General features: G+C 43.8%; 4 protein-coding genes across 10 annotated transcripts in view; 1 reads left to right on the top strand and 3 right to left on the bottom strand.

Moving 5' to 3' along the window:
* wscd2 (WSC domain containing 2) overlaps window positions 1-4,979 on the top strand; it is a 76,177-nt gene extending 71,198 nt beyond the window's left edge. For 2 of the 3 annotated variants that reach the window (XM_018749144.2, XM_018749143.2), the window contains exon 9: window positions 3,196-4,979. In XM_018749144.2, coding sequence (XP_018604660.1) covers window positions 3,196-3,548 — 353 coding nt within the window. In that variant the 3' untranslated portion in view covers window positions 3,549-4,979. Of the gene's footprint in view, window positions 1-3,173 lie in introns of all 3 variants that reach the window. The other variant, XM_018749146.1, reaches the window with a different exon arrangement.
* A 2,393-nt stretch (window positions 4,980-7,372) lies between these two features.
* On the bottom strand, window positions 7,373-10,320 carry LOC108932498 (chemokine-like receptor 1). Its single transcript, XM_018748937.2, has one exon. The coding sequence runs from the start codon at window positions 8,889-8,891 to the stop codon at window positions 7,875-7,877; it is 1,017 nt and encodes a 338-aa protein (XP_018604453.2). The 5' UTR covers window positions 8,892-10,320; the 3' UTR covers window positions 7,373-7,874.
* On the bottom strand, window positions 8,850-13,468 carry LOC108932497 (chemokine-like receptor 1). 2 transcript variants are annotated; one of them, XM_018748936.1, is made up of 3 exons: window positions 13,395-13,468; window positions 12,276-12,849; window positions 8,850-8,907 (listed from the first exon to the last, which is right to left on the bottom strand). In XM_018748936.1, exons 2-3 carry the CDS (start codon window positions 12,822-12,824, stop codon window positions 8,881-8,883), a joined length of 576 nt encoding a protein of 191 aa, XP_018604452.1. In that variant the 5' UTR covers window positions 12,825-12,849; window positions 13,395-13,468; the 3' UTR covers window positions 8,850-8,880. The 2 variants fall into 2 exon arrangements, with proteins under 2 accessions (XP_018604452.1, XP_018604451.1); XM_018748935.1 differs by lacking the exon at window positions 8,850-8,907 and having other exon boundaries at window positions 10,516-12,849.
* Window positions 13,469-19,433: 5,965 nt separating this feature from the next.
* Window positions 19,434-24,419, bottom strand: part of LOC108932501 (chemokine-like receptor 1) — a 33,387-nt gene continuing 28,401 nt past the window's right edge. The window contains exons 2-3 of one of the 4 annotated variants that reach the window (XR_001966001.1): window positions 20,728-22,735; window positions 19,434-20,428 (exon numbers count right to left, since the gene is read on the bottom strand). Coding sequence is in view for 1 of the 4 variants with exons in the window: in XM_018748940.1 (XP_018604456.1) it covers window positions 21,713-22,723 (1,011 nt within the window). In the remaining 3 variants the exon portion in view is untranslated. Of the gene's footprint in view, window positions 22,736-24,419 lie in introns of all 4 variants that reach the window. The other 3 variants (XR_001966002.1, XR_001966003.1, XM_018748940.1) reach the window with 3 other exon arrangements.

The following is a 24,419-nucleotide window of genomic DNA, read 5'->3' as shown; positions in this document are numbered from 1 at the left end:
GGGTAGGAACGTAGATCGACCGGTAAATTGAGAGCTTCACCTTACGACCTTCTTCACCACAACAGACCGGTACAATGACCACATTACTGCGGACGCCGCACTGATCCGTCCGTCAACCTGCCGCTCCATTTTTCCCTCACTTGTGAACAAGACCCCGAGATACTTAAACTCCTCCACTTGAGGGAGCAACTCCCCCCTAACCCGGGGGGGGGGGGGGGGGGGGCAATCCACCTTTTTCCGACTAAGAACCATGGCCTCGGATTTGGAGATGCTGATTCTCATCCCCGCCGCTTCGGACTCGGCTGGAAACCTCCCCAGCGCACGTTGTAAGTCTTGATTCGATGAAGCCAACAGGACCACATTGTCCGCAAAAAGCAGAGATGAGATCCTGCAAACACCAAAACAGACACCCTCCGTTCCCTGGCTGCACCTAGAAATTCTGTCCATGAAGATAATGAACAGAATCGGTGACAAAGGGCAGCCCTGGCGGAGTCCAACATGCACCGGGAACAGGTCTGACTTACTGCCGGCAATGCGAACCAAGCTCCTGCTCCGGTCATACAGGGAACGAATAGCCCGTAGCAGCGAGCCTCGAACCCCATAATCTCGAAGTACCTCCCACAGGATGCCACGAGGGACACAGTCGAATGCCTTCTCCAGGTCCACAAAACACATATGGACTGGTTGGGCAAACTCCCACGAACCCTCCAACACCCTAGTGAGGGTATAGAGCTGGTCCAGTGTTCCACAGCCAGGGCAAAAACCGCATTGCTCCTCCTGAATCCGAGGTTCAACTATCGGTCGGATTCTCCTCTGCAGTACCCCGGCATAGACTTTCCCAGGGAGGCTAAGGAGTGTGATCCCCCTGTAGTTGGAACACAATCTCCTGTCCCCCTTCTTAAAAAGAAGGACCACCACCCCGGTCTGCCAGTCCAGAGGCACCGTCCCCGAACTCCACGCGATGCTGCAGAGGCGTGTCAGCCAAGACAGCCCCACAACATCCAGAGACTTGAGAAACTTGGGGCGGATCTCATCCACCCCCGGAGCCTTGCCACCGAGGAGTTTTTTGACTACCTCAGCAGCTTCAGCCAGGGTAATGGACGAGTCCCCAGCCTCAGCTTCCCCTACGAAAGGCGTGTCGGAGGGATTGAGGAGATCCTCAAAGAACTCCTTCTACCACCCGAGGACATCCTCAGTTGAGGTCAGCAGCGCACCACTTCCACTGTAAACAGTGTTGGCGGAACACCGCTTCCCCCCTCTGAGTCGCCGGACGGTTTGCCAGAATCTCTTTGAGGCCGACCGAAAGTCTTCCTCCATGGCCTCACCGAACTCCTCCCAGGCCCGAGTTTTTGCCGCGGCGACTGCCAGAGCCACGCTCCGTCTGGCCCGCCAATACTTGTCAGCTGCTTCAGGAGTCCCATGAGCCAGCCAGGCCCGATAGAACTCCTTCTTCAGCTTGACGGCATCCCTTACCTCCGGTGTCCACCACCGTGTTCGGGGATTGCCGCCGCGACAGGCGCCGGAGACTTTATGGCCGCAGCTCCGAACCGCCGCCCCGAGAATGGAGGTGTGGAACATAGTCCATTCGGACTCAATGTCCCCAGTCTCCCTCGGGACCTGGTTGAAGCTCTGTCGGAGGTGGGAGTTGAAGACCTCTCTGACAGGGGCCTCCGCCAAACGTTCCCAACAGACCCTCACTATGCGTTTGGGCCTGCCAGGTCTGTCCAACTTTTTCCCCTGCCATCGAATCCAACTCACCACCCGGTGGTGATCAGTTGACAGCTCAGCCCCTCTCTTCACCCGAGTGTCCAAGACATATGGCCGAAGATCAGAAGAAACGACTACAAAGTTGATCATCGACCTCCGACCTAGGGTGTCCTGGTGCCAAGTGCACTGATGGACACCCTTATGCATGAACATGGTGTTTGTTATGGACAAACCGTGACTAGCACAGAAATCCAATAACAACTCACCACTCAGGTTCAGATCAGGGAGGCCGTTCCTCCCAATCACGCCCCTCCAGGTATCACTGTCGCTGCCCACGTGGGCGTTAAAGTCCCCCAGTAGAATGACAGAGTCCCCAGTGGGAGCGCTTTCCAGCACGCCCCCCAGGGACTCCAAAAAGGCCAGGTACTCTACACTGCCGCTAGGCGCATAAGCACAAACGACAGTGAGAGACCGTTCCCTGACCCGAAGGCGCAGGGAGACGACCCTCTCGTTCACCGGGGTAGACTCCAACACATGGCGGCTGAACTGGGGGCTATTAATAAGCCCACACCCGCCCGCCGCCTCTCACCCTGGGCAATGCCAGAATAGTGGAGAGTCCACCCCCGATCGAGGAGAGTGGTTCCAGAACCCAAGCTGTGAGTGGAAGTGAGCCCGACTATATCTAGACGGTATCTCTCAACCTCCTGAACTAGCTCAGGCTCCTTCCCCGCCAGTGAGGTGACATTCCAAGTCCCAAAAGCCAGAGTTGGCGCCCGAGGTTTGGGTCGGCCGGGCACCCGGCCCCGACCACCGCCCAAATCACAATGCACTGGCCCCTTACGGCCTCTCCAGCAGGTGGTGAGCCCACGGAAGAGTGGCTCCACGTCTTGGCTTTGGGCTGAGCCCGGCCAGGCCCCGTGGGCATAGACCTGGCCACCAGACGCTCGCATGCAAGCCCCTCCCCCAGGCCTGGCTCCAGGGTGGGGCCCCGGTGACCGCATACCGGGCGGGGTGAACGAGAGCCTTGATTTTACAGTCATAAGGGGGTTTTTGAACCGCGCTTAGTCTCGTCTGTCACCCAGGACCTGTTTGCCATGGGAGACCCTACCAGGGGCATATAGCCCCAGGCAACATAGCTCCTGAGGTCATTCAGGCACTCAAACCCCTCCACCACGTTAAGGTGGCGGTTCGCAGAGGGGATGACTGCATTCTTTGTCTAAAATTTAAGGAGAAATATACAGTTACCCGTTCTAAATGAATTTTCATCCACTTATGAAGATACACACCTTTTCTCATCTTTATTATTCAGTACAAAGGCATTTTTGCTCATTATGCAGTCCTTTACTACCATAATGGATGGAAAAACATGCTCCCCATGGGCCCAAACAGTAAATGATGAAATATGACTTTTAACTTCACCCAAAGCATCATGTAATGATGGCACATATTGTGTATTATGTTGTCAGAGGCTCTGTTGTCCTTATGCAGAGTGGCCTGAGTTTGTGAAGAACTATGCTCCATGGTGGGCATCCCACACCTTGGACTGGCTGAGTTTTGGGAAGCGAGTGCACGTGGTCCACTTTGAGGAGCTGAAGAAGGACCTGTTCGTTCAGCTGAAGAACATAGTGCTTTTCCTGGGCTTGGAGGTGTCTGAGGACCGCCTGCTGTGTGTGGAGGGTCAAAAGGATGGCAACTTCAAGCGCTCTGGCCTCCGTAAGCTGGAATATGACCCCTACACAGCTGAGATGCGGGCCACTATTGATGACCTCATCATAACCGTGGACCACACCCTGAAGCAGAGAAAGCTGTCAGGGGTTCCAGAGGATTACCAGCGCAGATGATCCTTCCTTCCTGATACACATTCCTAAGAACTTTGCTCCCTTCCTGCTTTAAGCCAATGGTTAAGATGCACTGTGTTCGTAGTACCAATGTGTATAATATCAGTGCTCTTAGAATACTTCACTTTGCAATAATGAAGAATGCATAGTTCAGGTAAAGCCGCCATGGGTAACAAATATTTGGGCAGTGCTATGTTCAATGCACAGGTGAGACTACTTCCTTTCACCTGTGATGTGCAGGTATGTGTTCAGTTCATGCCTTGAGAAACAGAAAGCTCTACCTTGTTTTGGAACACATATAAAATAAAATGGTTAGGACTACATCTGTTTTCATATGAATATGAATCCATTTGTTTCCCCTTCTGTTGTCAAATGACAGTTGTGCTGCTATAACCTGTAACTAACACGTTTGAGATTAAATTACACTTTACTGTGATTGTAATTTAAGCACAAACCTGCTGTCATGAGCACTGCTTGCAATATGTTTAGAATATAAGTAGTGGGATTTGCATACCTCAGCTTGCTTCCCTGTGTTTGAAATGTCCCCATCATGTCTGCCTCTGATGCAGATATCCCTAACTACCATGCATTGTTTCTCAAATATCTGTAACTGGTGGACCAAAGACAGAAGACAAAAATTGCTGTTGGACAGAGGCGTCCCAAAAAGGAGGACTGTTGCTGAGACACACACAGCTGTGTCTTAATGGCACGCCTCTGGAAATTAGTTTTCGCACCACAAACCTCATGTTTGTGTCATGAACATTCATGAGTGAGAATGTCATAATATATAGCCTTGGTTAGTTTTGGCAAATGACACAAAATAAAAAATAAAGGCTTTAACTCCTATTAATGTAGCTATGATTACAGCATTTCTACTGGAAACATGATTTTGAGCAGGTGGTGGTGACTGAAAAAATACTGTCTTGTTTTACATGATGTTATCATTGCCTTTATCTGTGGTCTTATGAATAAGAAATATGCCTATTAATTGAGTGCTACTTCATCTCGCTCTGTTACTCTGCTGTTAACAACACTCGTTATGCTCAACTGATTGTGTAATCAGTTAGCAGTCAACATGGCGAATTGTAATGAACAAGTTTAAAAAAAAACGGTTAAATGTTGATTTTGTAGTTAAATTGTTTCATTATGATGGGATGATGGCACCAGAGACTGTACCAGCAGCAATTTTATAGCATTTTTCAGGAGGTGAAACTCTTTAATTGACCTCTTCAGTTCACTTGATTCACTTTGTGTAATGCCTGTTAGGCAGTATAATAAATTACTGAATAATACGCTGGGAACTTTTGAATATATCTTTGTTGTCCCTCGGCCTGTGAATTCAGTGGGTGACGATGTGTTGAATTGGCAAGGGATGACAAGGAAATGACACACACACACATTTTCAGAACCGCCTGTCCCTTACAGGGTCGCGGGGAACCGGAGCCTACCCGGTAACACAGGGCGTAAGGCCGGAGGGGCAGGGGACACACCCAGGACGGGACGCCAGTCCGTCGCAAGGCACCCCAAGCGGGACTCGAACCCCAGACCCATCGGAAAGCAGGACCATGGTCCAACCCACTGCGCCACCGCACCCCCGCTAAGGAAATGACAATGGCAATGAATTATACAATCTCGAATTAAATTAATTTTTAAAAATTTTAAATTCAAATGCTGAGATGCACTCCAGGGACATCGTGACTTTATTTTTGTAAACCCCTCTACAGCAGAGCCTTTTGTATCACTTAAAAGTAGATATTTACCTCTGATGTTGTCTTCAAGGTGACTGTGAGTTGCTACACCAAAATTTGTTTAAAATGCATTAAGAATACTGATGTACTTTCTTTTTTTTTTTGAGGGAAAATGGAGAATATGTTTTTGGTGGTAATGGTAGTTTGGAAGTTGCTGTGTTGTTGAATTATTTTTGTTATAAAACGTTATAAAACGTGAAAACGATCACATTCTAGCAGTGCTTCTTATGCACATTTCATTACTCTTTTTAAGTTATTTAAATTAATATTACATTTAAATTGGGTGGTGTGGTGGCGCAGCGGGTTTGGCTCTCTGGCGGGTCTGGGGTTCAAGTCCCACCTGGGGTGCCTTACGACAGGCTGGTGTCCTGTCCTGGGTGTGTCCTCTCCCCCTCTAGCCTAGCGCCTCGTGTTCCCGGGTTGGGCTCCGTCTCACTGTGACCCTGCTTGGGACAAGTGGTTTCAGTCAATGTGTCTGTGATTATATCTAAATTTAACTCCCTTCCATCTCTCAGAATATTTTAGTGCTCATCATTCTGAGAATTCACAGTTATTGCAAGGCTGCTATAAATTTTTATAGCAGCCTTGCAATAACTGTGGGGTGCAGTTGGTTTGACTAGGTCCTGCTCTCTGGTGGGTCTGGGGTTCGAGTCCCGCTTGGGGTGCCCTGCAACGGCCTGGTGTCCCGTCCGGGGTGTGTCCCTTATGCCCCTTGTTGCTGGGCTAGGCTCTAGCTCCCCACGACCCTGCAGAGGAGAAGCGGTTTCAGACTATGTGTGAAACAGAAGTGACATAAACGTATATTTTTGTAGTTAGATTAAATAAATAATCTTTGTAATGGAAGGAGAATAGGGAAAGGCTACTATTATTCTGGCAGAGATATTGCTTTGAATGTGTTTTGTATGGAATGAATGTAATTTCTACTAAATGTAACAGTGACATAGGAAAGACAAACAGAAAATTTGCTTGACCAAATATTAATATACATTTCTTACGTATGGAATTGTCTGTTCCCCTTTAAAGGCAGAAACTAAATAAGATATTGCACTCCCTGGAATTCGGCTCAGGATGTACCTGTAATTAAAAATTTCCTAATATTCTGACTCAGTGTGGTGTTCTGTTTCAGACCTGCTGCAGTATTTTGGTATTTATTCTTGAGTACAGTAGGTGAGTATTTTATACTAACTAGGAATTTTCACTTGAAGTTTATCATTATGCACAGTACACTCAATGCTTATATACCAAAGTACTATACAATGAAAAACTGCAGTGGCTTATGAGAATACATGCCTTTTCTTATCTTTATTATTTAGTACAAAGGGATTTTTGCCTATTATGCAGTCCTTTATTTCTACAAAGGATGTAAAAACAGTTGATACAAAAATGCCAGTTGCATTTGCTCTCATGTTATTTCAGCCATTCGAGGTTTTCAAGGAACAGTTCAGTTCCAGTGCAACACAGTGGCTGTGTGCCTTTCAGGCTACCTTATACACTGGTATGAAACAGTTCAGTGAGGCAAGCAATCATAAGTGCATGCGCTACAGATGATAAATAAAAGGCAGCTGTCCATATTGCATTATTTCAATTAGCAGATTTTATAGAAAACAAGTCATTATTTAACCAGACCAGTTGCTGTGCAGCTGTTGTGCAAACTGGTGTAATAAAAACATGTAAAAATTTTAATGGGCAATCTTTAAAAATAGTTTAAAGACTTTCTTTCAGTGCTTCTGTGTTTTTCCTCACATGAAAGTCTTTGTAGTACTTTTTAATTGATGAACACCCTCAGATGGCAACTGTAATAGTGCCCCAAATTCTTAAACTTTGTTTAAAACAAGTGAAATATAGCCTTCAAAAACCACATAAACCACAAGCTGTGCTCCATATCTGTAACAAAAGAGTTTTTTCATTTACCTGGCACTTTTCTCCGAAGCAACTTTCAATTCTTTACCCATTTATATTATAAAGCTGGGTGATTTTGAGTGGAGCAATTTAAGGTAAGCACCTTGCTCAAGTGTACTACAGCATACAGAGGGGAATTAAACCTGCAACCTTTGCATCCAAAAACAACAGCTCTAAACACTACGCTACCAGCTGTCCCAAAGCAGTGTTTTTAATTCAAAAAGAGGAAAACGGAACGTCCACTTCTGAAGCACTTCTTCAAAAAGCAAACCTCAAAGTTTAAAGCACAAGCTGTATGAGGAAGACTTAAAGCAACAGCTTCCTTAAAAACACAATACGATATAAACAAGATAAAAAGACAATAAACAACTTTTAAACTTTCTATTGCTCATAAGCATGTGTTAGGAACACTATCCAGCTGTAATGATACCCATGGTATTTAAGCGAAAGACACCTCCATCATAGCTACTTTGAAAGTTAACGTTCAGATATACAAATTAAAAACTGATGACTAGATGAGGACATTGGCACAGAAAAAAACACATATTCAACAGTGCGAGCAACTACATTTTCCAAAATATTCACACATAGCCTGACATGACTGAACTAATTGCATAAATGAAGTGAAACAGGAAGGAGTTGTTGTTAGTCAACAACTTCACTAAATCCTGCAAATCTGTTTTTAAACAATGGTTGACATTCTTCTATCCACAGAACTGGAAACGGAAACCCATTTGCTTGTGGTGTGTGTCTCTTCACCAATTGCGTTTTCAATTTTGGACAGAACAGACCTCCAGCATTTCTGCTTGAAGTCTTCACCCATAAATGCATACAAGAATGGATTTAGGAGACTGTTTGCGCTAGCAAGAGTGGTCATCACCCTAATCCATCTGTTCACCATATTCGTGTCATATCTGTTGCTTGCTTCCATAAGCACAATGATGTGGTATGGAAGCCAGCAAACAAAGAATGTTGCTATGAGCGCGGACATGACTTTGAAAGGCTTGGAGGACTTATTCATTCTGTTGCTCATCAACTTCCAGAAGATGATAGAATAACAAGATATAATGATTAAAAAAGGTATTAGAAATCCACAGACAAAACGACTGATAACAATAGTTCCATGAATGGAGGTTGAGTTGTAATTATTGAAGCAGGTGGTGGTCTTTTGAGTCTGAAGAGTACTTCGGAAGACTGCTGAGGGCCAACTCAGAACAACGGAGACAAGCCAAGTGAAGATGACCACAAAGGAAGCCTTCCTCACTGTGCGGTGGTTCTGTGCCCAGACAGGGAACACAACGGAGACACAGCGGTCAACACTAATGATGACTAGGAGGAAGATGCTGCTGAACATGTTGATGAACATGATGAAGGAGGTGAACTTGCACATGAAGACTCCAAAGATCCAATCACTGGTGGCCATATATACAACAATGATAGGGAGAGAGGAACAAAACATGAAGTCTGAAATGGCCAGGCTCAGGTACCAGACTATGTTGACACTTTTCTTCATCTTGAGGCCGGCGATCCAAATGACAATGCCATTTCCACTGACTCCCAGCAGGAAGATCATGATGTTAAGCACCAGCATTGCCACATAAGCACCCTTCCATGAAGATGATTCATCATCTATACTATGTGTCTTTTCGTAACCGTGTGTGACATTGTCATTATAGTCCTGATAGTCACTAAAATCCATCGTTTGATCTTTCTTTCTGTCAGGAAAAAATGGTGAAGGTTGTTACTATATTATTACAAATAAACCTCAGCACATAATAAAGCATTCTAATGAATGTTGTTAATACGTCCAGTGTTCCAAAGCAGAGACATAAAGAGACCGTTATTAATATTAAATAAACATGGAAAACTTGAATGATCTGGAGGCAGGAGTACCTTAAAAGGTATTTACATTTAGTAGCTTCTACATGTGCAAAAAAGCAATTCCAGGAGAAAAAATACCTCTCTGTGTTCAGTTATTGAATTTTAAGGAAAACTCATGAAAAGTGTAGAGTTTTCAAATTGTATCACAATGACATGTTACAAGCAGTGACTAGTATAAGGCTTCCGAATATTGCTGAATCTCTGTCTTAGCAAAGTGCACTTAGCCATCAGGGCAATGATCTGTACCACGAAGCCACAGCTGCAGATTCAGTCTTTTGACTGGCTCTGCAGCATATAGCTCAGCGGGCTTGAGTGGCTCAGCCAACGTCCTGCCTCATGTCCTGCTAAGAATGTGTCCGGACACCTGAAAACTTCCATCTACAGTACATACAATAGACACACAGCCTGGTAAAGTTCAGATAAATCTTCCAAGAGAAAGTACTGCCATAGAGTACTACCTATAGGAAACACAAGCCAGTGTGCAATACTGGAAATGTAAACTAGGAAAAGAAGTGCAATTTTACTGCCATGCTGATTTCTTTAAATATATATTCAAGTGAGAAGCCTTTATCACCACTATATGGCATACTGGAACTACTGTATTTGTGGTTTGGTGCCAAACATGAAACACAATACAACAATATACAAGACAAGACAATAACAATATCCAAACCAATAACAATATCCAAAACAGACACCGATATAGAAAAGAGTCATCACAATATGAATGCAATAAACATAATGCACTTGATTTTTCTCTACGGTAATTGGTGGCATTTAGTAGAACGTACACCAACAAGCTTCTAGATTGAAAAAGTTTTGAACTGAATAAGAGAGGCTTTTTTTTGTATTACATGACTGTCTTTTTTATATAACAGTACACTATGCATAATTTATACATGAATATGCAATACGTGCCATTTAGATAATTTTTGCAGTATTTACATCTTATTTCAGATCGTATTCACTATTTCAATTTTTCAGTATTTACACATTTTAATAAGCATGAAATACACAGCAGAGATGGGTCTCCTTCTCACTTGGCTAAAAACAGAGATAAACAAAAAGGCATGTAAATGTTTCAACTACTACTTTTAAGCTGAGTACCATTACCACTACTAATGGTAGTGAAAGCGCTACCATTTCACTTTATACAGTAAAAGATGACATTGCTACTATATGCATACTGTGATGCATTTATATTTTTATGGTAATACGCTGATTAAAAAAATCTGGAAAATGCTTACTTTTCAAAAGGCAAACTTCTATCAAAATTTGAAATTTTTATTCAAAATTGCTAAAAATGAATGAATGTTGTAAATGTGTTCTTTAAAAGAAAGTTTCAGCATAATTTCAATGCTTTTGACTGATCAGCAAGTCAGTTTTTTAACTCTGATGCAAAGAGCAGCATTAATACTATATCAACTTACCAAAGACGCCTCTTACAGCTCAGTGTCAAATAACATTAATGATAAGAGTGTGATGAGAAAATGAACTGAGTGCAGAGCATTTCTGCAACATATCATTGGTCACATTTCCTGTTCTTCACAAGCAGTGTCGCAGATATGTAGATCATAGTTACTTTACAAATGAGTCTGTTAAGCTATGTGGCATCCGAGTAACAACCACAAGCTGCTGATGTTCATCAAAATAGTGCTTTATCCGATGTTGTAAGACTATGTCAAAACAAAGTTGTTAAATTGTACTTTTTTGCATACCACCAAGCTCCTTTCCAAAGATGTTTTTGGTCGAACTAATTTAATAATTTCAGAGATATTTCTTGCATGCTCCCTTAAAGAAAAAGGAAAGCTGTCCTTCATCTTATATGACTTTGCATACATATATATTAATACATCATTCCTGGTAAAGAAGTGTGGTATTTGAAAGTGGGTTCCGAAAGTGCTCTGCTTCGATAATTATGGAAAAATGAAAAATACTGGACAATGTTGTAAGTGATAAAAGTGAAAGGAAAACCTTGCAATAAATAACTGAGGTTAAACAAAAGCATTAGGGTAAAAATATTTTGTCTGGACTTAATCTCTGTAGTGTACAAGGACTGACATTAGAAACCAAGACATTGAGTTCGTAGATTGATTTTACATATTCACTTAAAGCAAAACCAATGTTGTTATACATTATTCCTGTCTAATTGCAGACAATTTCATTTCTGCTGACTTGCAGTTTCCAGCTACTAAAGATCTTGCATATGCCTTCTGTAATATGCTCATTGAAAAGCTGCAAAAGAAGAAATATTAACACCACAACTAATACAAAACTGAAAACTGTATGTGACTATATCTGTTTACATTATACTGTCGAGAATTTTTATTCCTTCACCCTTCTTTGAGTAAATAATTGGCAGCATCACGGCACCTCCTATAAATGGGCTCTTTCACGTATCCTTGCAATCCAACATTCATCCATCATTCTACTGGCAATATTAAATGATAATCTTTTCCAGTATTTTACAGTTTGCAAATTTTACTTTTCTTTTTGCTTCCTTGGGAGAAATAAACTGTAAAATACACGATGACCTATCTGCAAATGTGCTACACTAAAGAAAGCTGATGTGATGAAAAATGGTGGAAATGACCCATGCAGGAAATGAACCCACAGCTCCAGGCCTATTGGTGACCCCCAGTGACCCAATGCTGTGTGTCACCATGGAGCATGAGTGCCTTCTGTACACAGATCTCAGTCTGGGTTCTCATATGTGAGTTGAAGCTCTCCCCTCCACTGAACTGGATCTGGAGAAGTAGCGGCTGGTCGTGCGTCCATCCTCACCGATTGCATTCTCTATTTTCGACAGCATGGTGTACCTGAATTTCTGCTTGAAGTCATTGCCCATAAAGACATACAGAACAGGATTCAAGAAACTGTTGGCAAACGCAAGAATGCTGCCCCATGTCAAGCCGGCTCTCAAGGTCTCAAGATGGTAGTGTGAAAATTTCAGCTCCAGTAGCATGAAAACATGATAGGGCAACCAGCATATGAAAAAAGTTACTATGAGTGCAGACATGACTTTGAAAGGTTTCGAGGACTTCTGACTCATGTGATTGCTCTTCAGTTTACATATAATAATAGAATAGCACAAGGAAATTATTACAAAAGGAATAGCAAAGCCACAGACAAAACGAGTTATAACCACAGTTCCGTGAATGGAGGTTGAGTTATACTTATTATAATTAGTAAAACACTCAACCTTTTCCCACATCCGTCTAGTTTCACGGAAGACTGCTGAAGGCCAGCTCAGGACAATGGAGACAATCCAAGCGAAAATGACCACAAGGGAAGCCTTCCTCACTGTGCGGTGGTTCTGTGCCCAGACAGGGAGCACAACGGAGACACAGCGGTCAACACTGATGATGACTAGGAGGAAGATGCTGCTGAACATGTTGACAAACATGATGAAGGAGGTGAACTTGCACATGAAGAGCCCAAAGACCCATTCTTTGGTGGCTATATGTGCAACAGTCATGGGGAGAGAGACGCAGAACATGAAGTCTGAAATGGCCAGGCTCAGGTACCAGACTATGTTGACACTTTTCCTCATCTTGAGGCCAGCGATCCAAATGACAATGCCATTCCCACTGACTCCCAGCAGGAAGATGATGACAACTGTGACAAGTGAAGACATGCAGGACACCTCATTCAAACAAGAGCTCTGGCTGATCAGTTTAGCAGGTCCTTCTGTTGTGTATTCATAGGTGTAATTTTCATAGTTTTCACCTCCATATTCAAAGTCCTCCATTTTTGCAAAAAAAAAGTTTCTTGCCCTGTCAAAATAAAAGAACACACATTTCTAGTAAATATAGGGAGCTAAATAACACCTGGAACCGCTTTGGTAGAGTGAAAGGACCAGACTAAATGAAATAGAAAACTAACGGAAATTTGCAGCATACAGTTGTTAGTCATGTAATTACAACCAATTTAATTTCTTGTCATTGATCATTTTTAATATTTTTCATGGTTGGGATTTTGTTCTCCTGTTATTTTTAATACCAAATTCCCAGATAGTAGCCCAAAATGGTGAACATTTGGTAAATGTTAAAATTTTTCTTAGAAACAAGTCTGCAAATTGGACTTTGACAAGCTTTGACAGATACACATCCCTAACCCTTAAAATCTCAACATTGCAAACCATAATTTCTGATTCTCAGGACCATATTTCCTTCATTAGGAAATTAGTAATGTAAACAGACAGCTTCATTATGATAAAAGCATATTGAAATCTTAAAGTGACACTAACATTCCATCAATTGTTGGTATATATGTGTGCATAAATTAAGGAGAAAGAGAACAAAAAAGTTGAAAGCCTCACCTCAACCAGTGAATGCTAATTAGGCGCTCTGATGTTGCCTCCAGTACTCCTCATTTATGTGTGATCAGTGGCCCATTTATATGTATCAGTAGCCCTGTTCCTGCTTCCACAGAGGTGTAAAATAGGACTTTAGATCAGTGACTCATGAGTTAACTCCGCCCTGCATCTGAAGTCACTGCAGCATGTCAGTCCTCTGTAGCTTCACTCCCTCCAGTGTCCCAAAGAAGTCATAGCTTTTTGGTCCAAGTTCAATGACATAGGCATATTTTTCACTACTTAAAGCAAATTATTTATTAGTTTTTTTAAGTGATGGTGAAGCTGATTTTTATTTTGTGTGTAACACTTAGTCATAGTAAACACAGCAATGACTGGCCAACTGGTAAAAGTCACCATTGTAATAGCACAGAACATACAACACATTTGTACACTAACTAAATATGTCATTTCTGTTCCTTTGTTTCTGTTCACCCATCCACTCACTTTTAGTGTAAAAAATATCAATGCCAAAATTTACTCTGAAAAAACAATTGACAAATCACAACTTCTCTCTTGGACAGCTTGGGACAACACTGAAATGGTGTGAGTCCAATCTTTTTGATAGATCCTACCAAGTGGTCTGGCATGGCTCCTGGTCTTCCCCTCAGGATCTCTCAATTGGTGTTCCACAGGGTTCGGTACTGGGTCCTCCATTTTCTCTCTCAACACCTCTTCCTTGGGCCCTCTCACTGCGCCCTATGTGTCCTCCTGCCATGCTGACGAATCTTCCCATTTTCCCTCTTGATGTTCTGACCTTTCTTCATGTATCACCACTTGCCTTTCAGACATCTCTGCTTGGGCCAAACTAGACAACTTGCTCATTTCACCTACTTCATCCATGAGGAGCCTGGAAGTAACAACCAATTCACTTCTCCTAACAAGCTGATGGTATAACGCAGCACTGCACAACTTGGCAAGCCATTGCCATATATCTCCCTACCTCGGCTTCCCGGAGGTGTCCACATCAAGTTCAGGACTCCTGTTAGAACCTACAACGCCATCAGTGGTTCTGCACCACAATACCTTTGAGAAATGATCGCTTTATACACCCCAGCTAGACTGCTATACTCTTGCTGCTTCTCCAGCACTGCCCTCTTGGTAGTGCCATGCACAAGAGGTTCAAAATTAGAAGTATGAAGTGTGGTGTTTTACACCAAGAATGAATTATTGAGAGTTTTGTAAAAGAAAGGTTCCTGCCAGCCTGTAGGGTGTAAGTTGACAAAGGATAATTGTCATTGGTTATTTCATAAGAGAAGCAGGAATTGTTATTGGTGGCACTATATATAACGCAGGTTTGTTCGCGCAAAAGGGGATGAGGTTCTGCGGTGTGAAGTGAGTTTGTGACATGAACTACTGTTCTTAATAAACTCTTTTATTTGCACACTTCAAGTGTTCCAGTGCTTTGTTTCAGTGAAACCTCAAAAGAACTGTGTACCTTCCTTTCGGACACCACACAAAGGTTTTTTGTTTCTGGCTGCACTGTGGTGGAATGACCTCCCTCTGTCACTCAGGACTGGTGAAACTTCTCTGAACATTAAAGAAGTGTCTAATAGAATCTCTTCCAGACTCACTTCTCCTCCAATTTCCTATGTGCTCCATAAACACAGTGGTAGAATACTATGTTATCTACTCAAAATTTTAAAAAATGTCTACATAGAGCTTCTCATAGAATATATACACTGGTTTATACTGCGGCATGTGACAAACTGACTGTACTCAAGAATCACATGTCTGCATCAGATAGAAATCCAGTAGTATATGGAAGAACTATTTCATTTTGTGCATAAAATGATTTGATATTGATACTGTGTGTAAACTGTTTTTATTTTCTATTTTTATACCCATTTCACAATCAGTGAGACAAGCTTAGTTTTCAAAAGTCAATGTCTTCTAACAAAATTAAAAGGCTCATTTAAAATGACTTTCTCACAACTATTTATTTTTTTTAAATGTGTACATACAGTATATTTCATTCATTATGAGTGATGTGCAAAAGGTAGTTTTTAGCATAATAGAAAGAACAGTGCCGTTTTAACACTATGCAGTTAGTCAATGCTTTTGACTAACTGCGCAGTGTTAAAACTGCAGTTAACTCCTTTTTTGTATTTACCCTCCTAACCATGGAACCATGGCACAGCCTTGATTACCATTAGTACCAGGGAGGTACTGACAAACTGAACTGGGTGCACTGCATTTCTGAAACACACCTGTGTCTAAAACTTTTTGTCTGTTGTGAAATGGCCTTTAGTTTACTCTGAATAAATATCCTTCAGCTGATGCTCTTCTCCAGTGATGTACAACTCACACACACATATTGTCTGAAACCGCTTGTCCCATGTGGGGTTGCGGGGAGCCAGAGCCCAACTCGGCAACACAGGGCGCAAGGCTGGGGGGGAAAGAGACACACCCAGGACGGGATACCAGTCCATCACAAGGTACCTCAAGCGGGATTCAAACCCCAAACCCACCAGAGAGCAAAACCCGGTTAAACTCACTGCGCCCCCTTTATGTACAACTCAGTGTAAATAAAAAGGCATTTCACAACAGACAAAGAGTTGTAAAAAACAAGTGTATTTAAAAATATCTGTTAAACTACATAGCATACAAGTGAAAAAAACTTTGTGAACTGATGGAGTACAGGCAGTCCCCGGGTTATAAACGTTCGACTTACGTACAACCTGTAGTTACGAACCACCCTCGTAAAAAAGATGATCAGGAATCGAGGATATTCTGATAAAGTTTTATGCAGTGTGATGAACATTGGTGCATATGGTGGAAAGAAACTAGCTGTACTCATGAATCACACATCTGCAACTATGCCTCTTTTTCTCCTAATATAATGCACAAATTGTATTTTCTATGAGATGTATGTCACTTTGGAGAAAAACACACACACACACACACACACACATTTTCTGAACCGCTTGTCCCATACGGGGTCACGGGGAACCGGAGCCTACCCGGCAACACAGGGTGTAAGGCCGGAGGGGGAGGGGACACACCCAGGACGGGACACCAGTCCGTCGCAGGGCACCCAAGCGGGACTCGAACCCCAGACCCATCGGAGAGCAGGACCCAGTCCAGCCCACTGCGCCACCGCGCCCCCTTGTTTGGAGAAAAACATTTGCTAAATTAATAAATGTAAATGTAAATGTAAAGCAGGGGGCATGGTGGCGCAGTGGGTTTGGCCTGGGCCAGAAACCTGGGTCTGGGGTTCGAGTCCTGCTTGGGGTGTCTTGTGACGGACTGGTGTCCCATCCTGGGTGTGTCCCCTCCCTCTCCAGTCTTGTGTCCTGTGGCTCTGGCTCGTCATGACCCCACTTGGGACAAGCAGTTTCAGTTAGTTTGTCTAAATGTAAAGCCTCTTATATTAAAAATTTGAATTACAGGTAGTCCCCAAGTTACGAAAGTTTGGCTTACGTACAACCTGTACTTGTGAACCACCCCCTTACTGACCAGAAGTTGATTTTTTTTTGTCACACTTTAACAATCAAATGAAAACTTCATAATTAAGGCTATTATATTAAAAATTCAAGTTACTCTATATACAATGGTCAAACAAACAGGTCCTACTTTGCGAAGCGCATCAAAACATTGTGCAAAACATTGTGCATCTACAGCAGTTTGTCGGCTTGTGGGCAAATGAGCCCAAGGGAGGACAGACTTCCTTCTTTTCCTGTTAGCAGTGTCTCATGTGTTACTGTATTTGGCTTTAAATTTTTTGTTTTTAACCCTCCTAATCATGGCATCAAAGCATAAATGTGATGCAAGTGATGATGATGCATCCAAGAACAAGGAGACGATCATGATTGAAACTAAAAATATTAAATAATAAAACGAAAGGTAAAACACCAATGAAGAATGAAAAAGCGAACATTAAACTTTCTTTAAAGTTTTGCATGCACTCACACACACAGTCTCCGTAATCTGGGGACTGCCTGTAATTGTATGTGAATGTAGCAATTTAAAGAGTTTTACTTCTTAAACCCTTGAAGATGGAGAAATCCCATGTTAATTTACTTCATGTAAAGGTACATTAGGCTATGTGATATGATAGTATTCCCTTCACCTATCCTTGAAGAAAATGATTCCTTTCAAATTGTATAAATACACACATGTTCCAATACCTGCAATATATAACATCCCCAGTAATTAAATGAACCTTATGATATTGCATTTGAAAAGTAATATAAAAAATGGAAAACTGAAATACTTTATTGGGAAGCTGAAAGGTACAATATGCAGCAAAACAATTAGGTTAAATAAAACCATTACACTACAAATGTGTCTGGACTATGTACTGTGGCGCACAGCGCTGTGGGTTCGGATGGGGTGAAGAAGGACACAGAGGCAGCGTTCATTTCGAACATTTGATTTGAACACCGACGCACAGGGAAATAATGCTCTCCGTCTGAGGACCCCGTTTCCTCCAGGACCTGCGCGTCTAGCCAGCCTCCCCAGCCTGTTTAGCGCCCCAAGGCTCTCTCCTCTTTCTCCCCTTGGCAGACGCAAAAACCCCCTTATATTCCCTGTACGTCAATGAACACTAAGCAATTACAATAAAACACATCTCTCACTCAGAACAGCAACGCGGGTTGTTACAGTACATTACCTGCCATATGACTTTGAATAAAACGGAAGCTTTGTCACTTCATAGTTCACGGAACCTTCTTACACTTTCTTTACACTTTCAGTGTGTACATTTTCTTACACCCCAGGTGGCATGTGCCGTGGTACAGTGAGTAGCGCTGCTGTCTCACAGCACCTGGGTGGTGCAAGAGGACATGGGTTTGATCTGCACTCCCTCTGTGCGGTTTCCACGTTCTTCCCGGATCTGTGTGGATTTCCTCCCACAGTCCAAAAACATGTTGCTCAGATGAACTGGTGACTGTAAGTCACCCATAGTGTGTGAGTGATAGACAGTGTGTCTGACTGATGTGTGAATGAGTGACCCATTCATTGTAAGTAGTGTAAGTCACCTTGGTGAATAAGGTGTGTGGGCTGATAGCACTACATAGCATTCATTGGAACTCACTTTGGAGAAAAGTAACTGCTTAATAAAGTAACATAACTCTCGCTGAAGGTTAAACCATTTTTGTTCATTTTGTTTCTGGTTGTTTATTTTCTGTTACTTGTAACTTGCAAAGCATAAATACTGAAGTTACATGTACATTGTGTTGTACTTTGATACAGAGCTTTTGACAAATAAAAAGGTAATGCTACAAATAGCATAAACCTAATAAATGCAAAATATGACATGCTTTATGAGGATAGCACAAGAAAATTATTACAAAATGAATGGGGAAGCACACACAAAACAACACATAACCATAGTTGCGTGAACAGTTATAACTATTGAAAAGAGGTGAAATTACACATGAAGAGTCCAAAGACCCACCTTTTGGTGACCATGTGTGTAACAATCATTCATAGAAGTCATAACTTTTCAGTCCTCATTCAATCACACTGAAGCACAAGAACTTACAGTGTCTCTTAAATGAGACTTTGGAACAACAGGTAAAGTACATTTTTATGTTGGTTTCTGAAATTGATAATTTTTTCTGAACAGTTGACACACCATAAGAACACAGATTTGACAACTGTAACAACTAGGCTACCATGTAATATTGAAATTTAAACAGTACACAATACACAAAAGGCAAAGGCCTGTTTACAGAATACATAAAAGGCATGTTTTTCTAAACATGGTATTTCTAATCATCTTCTGACAATTGTTACGTGGAACCAAGGAAGCCGGGACAACTGGACCCCAGTGCAGGATCGTTCATCTGGACTCAGGGGATCAAGAAAGTTGTCATTGTCAGGGACAGGCAAAGAGTGGATCGATCGGCGGTCAGAGTTAGAGCGAGGATCCATGGACATGGTAAGGGGACGAAGCGAAGGGTCAATAACCAGAAAACGGAGACAGGAAACAAGGGTTGTGGGAGAGCAGGACATCGGAATGGAAGGCATTTGTCTCAAATGAGATTCCGCGAGCGTATCGGAGCTGAGGAGGGTCTTTTAAAGGAGAGTGGTCAGTCAGGTGCTTGATTGGTGTCAGGTGCAGGTGTGGACGTTACAGTACCCCCCTCCCTGCGAGCGGCTCCAGCCGCCCTGTGATGCCTGGAAGGCGGGTGGCCTCTGGAACGGGGTGCCGGCTTATCAGGATGGTCCTGATGGAAATCAGCAATGAAGGACGGATCGAGGACGTTGCGAGCCGGTACCCAGCTGAGTTCCTCAGGACCATACCCCTCCCAGTCCACAAGGTAGTACAGCCCCCCACGCCAGCGCTTGGAGTCCAGGAGGGCGCGAACGGTGTAGGCCGCTTCCCCATCCACGTCCACTGGAGGGGGTGTCGGCTCACCCTGGGTGGCTTGGAGCAAGGAGGTACTGTAGGGCTTGAAAAGTGAGACATGAAATGTAGGGTTGATGCGCAAGTGAGGAGGCAACTGTAACCGGTAGGTGACAGAGGTGATCTGACAAAGGATCTTGTATGGGCCTATAAGCAGGAGGCTGAGCTTCTTGGAGGGTAATTTCAGGCGGATGTCTCTGGTGGATAGCCATACCCGTTGCCCAGGCTGAAAAAACAAGGTGCGGCGGTGTAGGTCCGCTTGGGGTGGACGGCCTAATAATACCTAAGGATAGGGCCTCGGTCACATATTCCTCCATGGCCTTCTGTTCGGGTAGGAACAGTGAATAAACTCGGCCCCTTGGAGGAGTGGTTCCGGACAGGAGATCGATGGCACAGTCCCATGGGCGGTGCGAAGGTAGGGCAGATGCACGCGATTTACTACAGACCTCAGCGAGGTCTGCATATTCCTCTGGCACCGTCAGAGGCTGCGTGGAGTCAGGGCTTTCAATCAACGTGGCTCTACAGGGCAAGGTAAGGCAAGAGGAGGAGCACTCTCCATGATACCAGTTTCCTGGAACTCCACGAGAATACCGGATTGTGCGCGGTCAGCCAGGTGTAGCCCAAAATCACCGGGGAGTGATTGGCTCTAATAAGAAAAAAGGATATGGTCTCCCTATGACATGCCCCTGTCTGGAGGGCAATCTCCACTATTTGGGTACCCTCGACCCCTGACCCTAGCAGTTGCCCATCAAACACTTTTACTCGTAACATGACTGCACAGCAGCGCATGGGAATGTCGTGTGCCTCTGCAAAAGCGGCATCCATGAAACTGCTAGCTGCTCCTGAATCTATAAATGCATGTGTAACCAACCTGCACAACTCTCTACCCCATGTTAGGACTATGGGAACAGTGAGTTGAGGGACTGCCTGGCGGGGGTTACTCACCTTGGACTGTCTAGCTCGGGGTCCTCCTGTGACAGGCCTCTCCGGGCAGGCAGCTAAGTAATGCCCAGCTTTTCCACAGTAAAGGCAAAGACCCTTTCGGAAGCGTCGCTGCCTTACCATGGCAGTCAGACGTCCTCGTCCGACACGCAAGGATGCTGGGGCCTCTCTGGTGGCCAGCGGAAGCTGTAGCGAATACTTACGGAACACATTGTCCAGGGCGATCACCCGCTGTATGTATTGATCTAACCACCAGTCTTCGGCTTGTTAGGCAGTCGAAGGATCCACCGGTGGAGCGTGGGCGACCTCTGGTGGCAATCCGGGGTATGGCAGGGAGGTTTGCGTCTTTTCGGGCTTTGGTTTTGCTTCTTAGTGTAACGTGCGCTGGAGCGCGTCCAGGGTATTTCGCAGACGTTCAAACGCTGCTGGGTCCATGTGTTTGGCGGAATCTTCTGTCAGGAGGAACCGAGGAAGCCGGGACGGCTGGACCTAAGTGCAGAATCATTCGTCTGGACTCAAGCGATCAGGCAAGTTCTCGTTGTCGGGGCCAGGCGAAGGGTCGGTCGATCGGCGCTCAGAGTTAGAGCAAGGATCCGTGGTCAGAGGATGAAGTGAAGGATCGGAAACAGGAAACCGCGAAGGAAGGCATTTGTCTTATGAGATTCCTCGAGTGTACGGGAGCTGAAGAGGGTCTTTTAAAGGAGAGTGGTCAGTCAAGGTCCTAGACTGGTGTCAGGTGTAGGCGTGGACGTGACAACAATATTTTTGTTTTTTTCTTAAAGGACAAATGAGAAAAATAAAACAGAAATAAAATTTTACACTGCACATATTTACAAAGCATTGGATAAATAAAGACAATAAACAGATAGAAAGTAAGCTTTTGTTTTTAGTACTTGGTAGTGGGGAAAACCATCTGTGCAGTGCAAATGCCCAACTGAAAAACATGATACGTCAGGCCTGCGCTTTTAACGATTGTTTTACTCTTTTACTACTCCGCCCCTTCATTCATCTCTGCTGCCTCCAAACTGTCTTTTTTTTCTGCTTTGCCAATGAGACTGTAGTTATCCATCCACTGGAGACCAAAACTTCTGTCCATGAAGCGGTACATGATGGGTTTGATACAGCTGTTCATGGCTGCCACCACATTGGTGGCAGGTAACAGCATCTGTAACACATGGGTGTGGGAGTCAGGTGAGGATATTGACTTCAACTGCAGGGCTGACACTGCGTGATATGGCACCCAGCACACAAAATAAGCAACAGTCACAGCAGTTGAAATTCGAATGTACTGCATCTCCTCTTTCTTGGTTCTCTTCAAGATCCCCAAACAACAGCAGATAGTAATGAAGGCTAAAGGGAGGAGTAATCCAAAAATTAAACGCATATACATGACAGCTTTATTCCTCATCAGACCCTCACTTGTTATTTTGCTAGGATATTGGTTCTCGTAGTTATCTGTGCACACTTGACCGTTGACCGTGAACTCAACGGCCCTGAACAGCAGGCTGGGAATGGAGAGGAGAGCAGCCAGGAGCCAGGAAAGTAGCAGCATAGTGCTGCACAGGTTTTGAGAGCAGCTCATACACGGAAGCAGTTTGGAGAGGACATGGTTCATGTTCATGAAGGTGAGCATCAGAGCCGTGTTGAACATGGTCATGAACACCACATAGGAGCTCATCTTGCACAGAATTGTGCCAAACCCCCAGTTGAAGTCGTTCCAGGCAGAGACGATGGGGAATGGGAGAAAGCCACAGAAAATGAGATCGGTGATGGCCAGGCCCAGGAACCACATAGCTCCACCCCTCCTGTCTAATTTGCATAATATGGTGACAATCACCAGGAGGTTCAAAGGCACACCAACCAGCATGACTGCAGAGTACACTGTTACATAGATGTACTTCAGAGAAATCCTCAGTGCTGTTTTAGTGGAATACATCTCAGTCATTGCAGAATCATTGTAATCTTCGTAGTTATAGCTCAAATTGTTGGGTGAGTCCATGATTTTCTTTTCCTGAAAATACAAAAAAAAAATAATTTATCTCAGGACAGACTTCTAAGGCTTCAGCAAACATTACTTTTCATGCTTGCAGCAATGACAGTACAGATGGAACAGTGTAGTACTAGTATAGGTACCAGTTTTGTCCCAGCTCTAAACTAACCTAAAGCTGTAACATTACCACCTCCACCACTGTCTGGTTCCAAGTCCAGGATGAAAAAGGAGGAGGATCACTGGGCTAGCAACCTGCTACGTTAAAAACTACCGCTATGGAAAGACCAACGAAATCTTCAAAAAAAATCATCAAATCTTAGGTGACCAGCCAGGGACTAGGACAGAAATGCCGAATATGACGAGCAGGGATGTAAGCTGGAAAGAAGTCCCTGTTCTGATGCTGTCTCTAACTACACCTAAATAGCAAGTAAGAGTAGCAGCGTGGAATGTTCAAATTATGTACGAGACAGGAAGAACAGCACAAATACTGCAAGAAATGACAAGATAGAACATTAACATTCTTGGAATCAGAGAAATGAGGTGGATACACTCAGGTACTCTGACACTCCAGCATCATCATAGACAAGCAGGCAAAGAAGTGCTTCTTGAGCTGGGAGCCAGTCAACTCTAGGATCATCAGAGCAAGATTTTTCTTCAAATATCTAAAGACCACCAACATTCAATGCTATGTGCCAACAGAACAAGACACCAAAACGGAGAAAGACTCATTCTATACCAGCCTTCAAGAACAGATAGTCAAGACCCCACAAAACAACGTCTTGACTGTGATGGGAGATTTTAATGCAAAGACTGGTCTTAACAACAAGGAGTACAAAGCTAGCATGGGCTGAGAAGGGGTTAGAGAGAGAAATGACAATGGACAACATTTTGTAGACCTGTGTCTTGAAAAGGGGCTAGTGATAGGTGGAACAATCTTCCAGCTATACACAAACTGACATGGATATCACCAGATATAAGAACAAGAAACCAAACAGACCAGAATACTATCAACCAGAAGTGGAGGAAGTCTATGAGAGACATTAAGGTGCTGAGGGGAGCAGATGCTAACAGAGACCACCACCTTGTGCTGTGTAAACTTCAGATTAAAACTGAAAAGAACCAAGAAGGAAAAAAGCAAGCAACACTCTGACTCGGACAGGCCAAAAGATTCACAGGTGAAAGTACAGTTTGCAATAGAGCTATCAAACGGGTTCCATCTTCCGGAAGATACACAAGCAGACAACATCAACACCCACTGTGATAATGTCCTCAATAGATACATAGAGACCAGCAAGACTATACTAGGTTATAAGGAACGCCAGAGGAAAGGGCAGATTTCAGAAAACTCAAAGAAACTCACTGAAGAAAGGTAGGCAGCCAAGCTATGTGTGGTGTTTTACACCAAGAACGAATCCTTGAGAGTTTTGCCCAAACGCATAGTGAGGGTCTGTTGGGAACGTTTGGCAGAGGCCCCTGTCAGAGAGGTCTTCAACTCCCACCTCCGACAGAGCTTCAACCAGGTCCCGAGGGAAACTGGGGACATTGAGTCCGAATGGACTATGTTCCACACTGCCATTGTCGGGGCGGTGGTTCGGAGCTGCGGCCATAAAGTCTCCGGTGCCTGTCGCGGCGGCAATCCCCGAACACGGTGGTGGACACCGGAGGTAAGGGATGCCGTCAAGCTGAAGAAGGAGTTCTATCGGGC

The sequence above is a fragment of the Scleropages formosus genome, chromosome 19 (assembly GCF_900964775.1).
Source record: "Scleropages formosus chromosome 19, fSclFor1.1, whole genome shotgun sequence".
NCBI classification, from domain to species: domain Eukaryota; kingdom Metazoa; phylum Chordata; class Actinopteri; order Osteoglossiformes; family Osteoglossidae; genus Scleropages; species Scleropages formosus.
This window is presented reverse-complemented; position numbering and strand designations above follow the sequence as displayed.

Excerpts from the sequence above, each read along its gene's own strand:
- LOC108932498 (XM_018748937.2), bottom strand. The coding sequence starts at position 8,891 with ATGGATTTTAGTGACTATCAGGACTATAATGACAATGTCACACACGGT.
- LOC108932497 (XM_018748935.1), bottom strand. The coding sequence starts at position 12,824 with ATGGAGGACTTTGAATATGGAGGTGAAAACTATGAAAATTACACCTAT.